Source organism: Propithecus coquereli, unplaced genomic scaffold (genome assembly GCF_000956105.1).
Source record: "Propithecus coquereli isolate 6110/MARCELLA unplaced genomic scaffold, Pcoq_1.0 Scaffold46, whole genome shotgun sequence".
Lineage (NCBI taxonomy): Eukaryota > Metazoa > Chordata > Mammalia > Primates > Indriidae > Propithecus > Propithecus coquereli.
This window is the reverse complement of record NW_012150396.1, coordinates 1628463-1632030: the sequence shown is the minus strand read 5'-3', so window position 1 is coordinate 1632030 and position 3568 is coordinate 1628463. Positions and strand designations below refer to the sequence as shown.

Sequence of the window (3568 nt, the reverse complement as noted above, 5' to 3'; positions counted from 1 at the left end):
AAAAAAAAAAAAAAGAAATAGGAGATATTCTTACATCTTTGGGTTAATAATTCCAAGCCTAAGCCCAAGTGTCAATGGCTCACAAGTGTTTGTTGTGCTGCTTAAGTTCTGTGCTTACATTTAGTTATTTTTTTTAGGAGTTTAAGTACAAGAAGTCACGTGAGCAAGCTGCTCATTTCTTTGAACAGCTTTTGACGGATGGGCTCTCCAATAGCTTTCAGAATTCCAGAATATTTTTTTCATTCATTAAACAAAATAACTATATTCTTGTTGAAGTTTGAGACCAGCATGCATTTGTTTTCACCCCTGCTGACTTTTCTACCAAAGCCTCCGTGAGTGAAACTCTCAGAATGCAGTCTAAAGCAGAAACCAGTGGTGAAGTCATTCCTTAGCATGTTAAACAAAACAATGCTTCCATGCTTCCACCAGGAGCTAACAGAGGAATTAGGGGAGCTGGAGGCCAGCTCAGATGAGGAGGCCATGGTAACTACCAGGGTTGTCCGCCGGCGAGTGATTATTCAGGTACCAGCCGTTCAATTTCTGCACGTCAGGGACAGTTCTGTCCCCATATCCTTCCAGAGTGATCGACCTGGATCAATGAAGGCTTGGCATGCTCCTTAGGTAGTGCATGGCCATGACGAAGCAGATCTCTTAACTCTTCTAAGTTCTGTTTGTAAAGAAATGCAGTGGTAATGACATTGGCAGCTGACCTCCGAGAGAGCCACCCAGCAAGAGCAAGATTTGGCTTTTTCAATCCCACCCACTTCACCTCTCGCTTATCTAATTTTGTTTGTTTGTTTAAGTTTCACCTGACTTTGGTCAGATTATCCCAAGCATGTTATCACTCACCTGTTTTTGTTTTTTTTTTCTTTTAAACGAACTACTTGACAGGATTTTGTATCTCCGCAATGCTTCTCAACCTCGCCTTTGATTTTCTAACACTCCTCACGTTATAAGCGCTTGCGGTAGTTCCTTGCAATGGTGCCCAACTCTGTAGTGACCCTTTTCTCCCAACTGTGTAGGGAGACGATATGCCTGACATACCCCCAGAAACAGTCACAGAGGAAGAATATGTCGACGAGCACGGACACACCGTGGTGAAGAAGGTATTGCCTATTGTATCCCAACATGACTGACTGCAAACTTCCTGTTTAGAATTTATCGATGCCGCGGTGCTGTAACTCAAAACTAAGATACCTAAATTAAATATATTTCAGATTACTAGGAAAATCATTAGGCGGTATGTGTCCTCTGAGGGCACGGAGAAAGAAGAGATTATCATGCAGGGAATGCCGCAGGAGCCCGTCAGCATCGAGGAGGGGGACGGCTACTCCAAGGTTATAAAGCGCGTAGTATTGAAGAGTGACATCGAACAGTCGGAGGTGAGACCGCCTAACTCTCCAAAATTTATTTTACAGAGAAGAGCCACACAGAACTCAAACAAGGTGGACGAGATTGTTTATTCGTATCGGCCTCACCTGTCCCTTTTGTGTAGCTGTCTTCTTTCACGTACTCATTCATTTTTTTTTTTTTTTGTCACGATTCTGTGTGATTTTAAAATAACCATCGGAGAGATTTATGGCCAATATACTTATTGTATTTCTTTGGTCCATTTTGTTTCATTTTTTATTTAATTCCTGGTTGACCACAGCAGGAATCCAAAAGTCACATTTTCAAAGGGTAAAATCTTGTGTGCTGGGCAAGCAGTGTGTCGTGAAGAGACCGTGCACAGATGTCTTGCGGGGCTTGTGCCTGGTTGGCACGTGATCCTTCTGATGGTCACTTCAGATAAATATTTAATATTCAAACTTCTGCATTTCAGCGTCACTCAAAGCAGGATCTAGAAACTCCTTGATTTGTTTCTTTCTGTTTTGCTTTCCTCTTCCAGGGACATATTTACTCTCTCTGAAAATAATTTGTGAAATTCTTATCATTTTCCATTCATTCCTTGCCTCAAAATTTTATATCATACACATGAAGTTCTCTAAAAATCTGCTTTTCAATTTCTCATGGCTTGTAGAGTTCCTCCTTTAGGAGCTAATTTTATTTTTGTAACACCAAAAGAAACCATTTAAACGTGGGAAAAGAGAGTTAAGCCATAGGTCATTAAATCTGCATTGCACTGAGCAGTCAGCTTCTTATGCACAAGAGTCATTCTCTGGACTCATTAATCGTTGAACTTGAGTAATTCAAGTTGATGTGGCATAGTGGAGATAGAGATAGATATTACCAATTGCTTGTAGTTTGTTTTTTCTAATTCCAAATAGTGTTTTCTGGAAAGCCAGTATAGAACATTATAGTCTTGTTTTTTGTTTTTTTAACACAGAAAAAATTCATCATAGTTACATTTTGGCAGCCAGAAATTGTTTGTCATGTGTCCTTCATTCATTAGGTGACCCTGTCTGAGCCCAGCATTCTGTCCAGTCCGTCACAATTTCAGGCTGAACCAGTGGAAGGCCGTAGAGTCAGCAAAGTTGTTAAAACAACTGTGGTCCAAGGAGAGAGGATGGAGAAGCATCTGGGGGATTCTAGTTTAGCTACTGATCTGCCTTCAGCCAAAGATGACTTTGAAGAGGTATAGAAGCGTCCTCATTTTGTCTCTTTTTGTGTTTTATGTTCGCTTTGCGTTGGAAAAGAAAATTGTTTGTCATTATGTCATTCCGTACATTGATTTACGAAAGGGTGCAGAATAACTCAAGGGAGCAGAATTCCTGTTTGAGGACCTCGCACAGTAATGTTCCCGCAAACTATGGTGGTCACTGGTGTCATGTTAGAGCTTTTAAAGATCCGGATGCCCAGGATTTGCTTCTGCTAAACCGTACTCAGCATCTCTGGAGTTGGGACATGATTATACATCTTGTTTAAAAATCACAAAAGTGTCTTGCACTCCCAATTAATAAAGGAAAGAAATTAATAGTTTGCAAATTATTTTTGCTAGCTAATATTCTCAAATATTGTCAATGATAGGTATTAAAGAAAATTTAGATATATCCCATACCCGTAAATTTAAAAATCAATTATAATTATTTAATTGCTGGTTTCCAACAATTGTCAAATGGGCCCACAGTGACAGATCCACAAACTCTTACTAAAATCTAAAAATTCTGAAAATCAAAACAAATTTTATAAGTTAATTTGGCAGTAAAACTCAGAATAAACTGTCACGAAACTATTATGACATGAAGTTTTTTTAATCCTACTTAGAGTGAATATTCATATGTTTTAATGTCAATATAAAATGGGTTTGATTACAGGATGCTGTCTTCCCCTCCCCTGGGGTGTTAGTAATATGCAGTACAACCGTGTGTTGCTTAACGACGGGGAGATGTTCTGAGACATGCATCTTTAGGGGATTCTGTCATTGTGTGAACATCACAGGGTGCACTTACACAAACCTGGATGGTGCACACGTAAGCCGTATGGTGTAGCCTATTGCTCCTAGGCTACAACCTGTACAGCACATTACTGTTCTGAATACTATACGCAGTTGTAACACAGTGATAACTATTTGTGTATCTAAACATGTCTAAGCAGAGGAAGGTAGAGTAAAATAATGGTATACCTGTGT

The 3568-nt window shown here is 39.6% G+C and overlaps 1 protein-coding gene across 1 annotated transcript in view; it reads left to right on the top strand.

The window, feature by feature from the left end:
* ANK2 (ankyrin 2, neuronal) overlaps positions 1-3568 on the top strand; it is a 263985-nt gene that overhangs the window by 255846 nt on the left and 4571 nt on the right. Inside the window, exons 43-45 of the mRNA XM_012655073.1 lie at positions 1023-1106; positions 1218-1382; positions 2393-2575. Coding sequence (XP_012510527.1) covers positions 1023-1106; positions 1218-1382; positions 2393-2575 — 432 coding nt within the window. The remainder of the gene's footprint in view (positions 1-1022; positions 1107-1217; positions 1383-2392; positions 2576-3568) is intronic.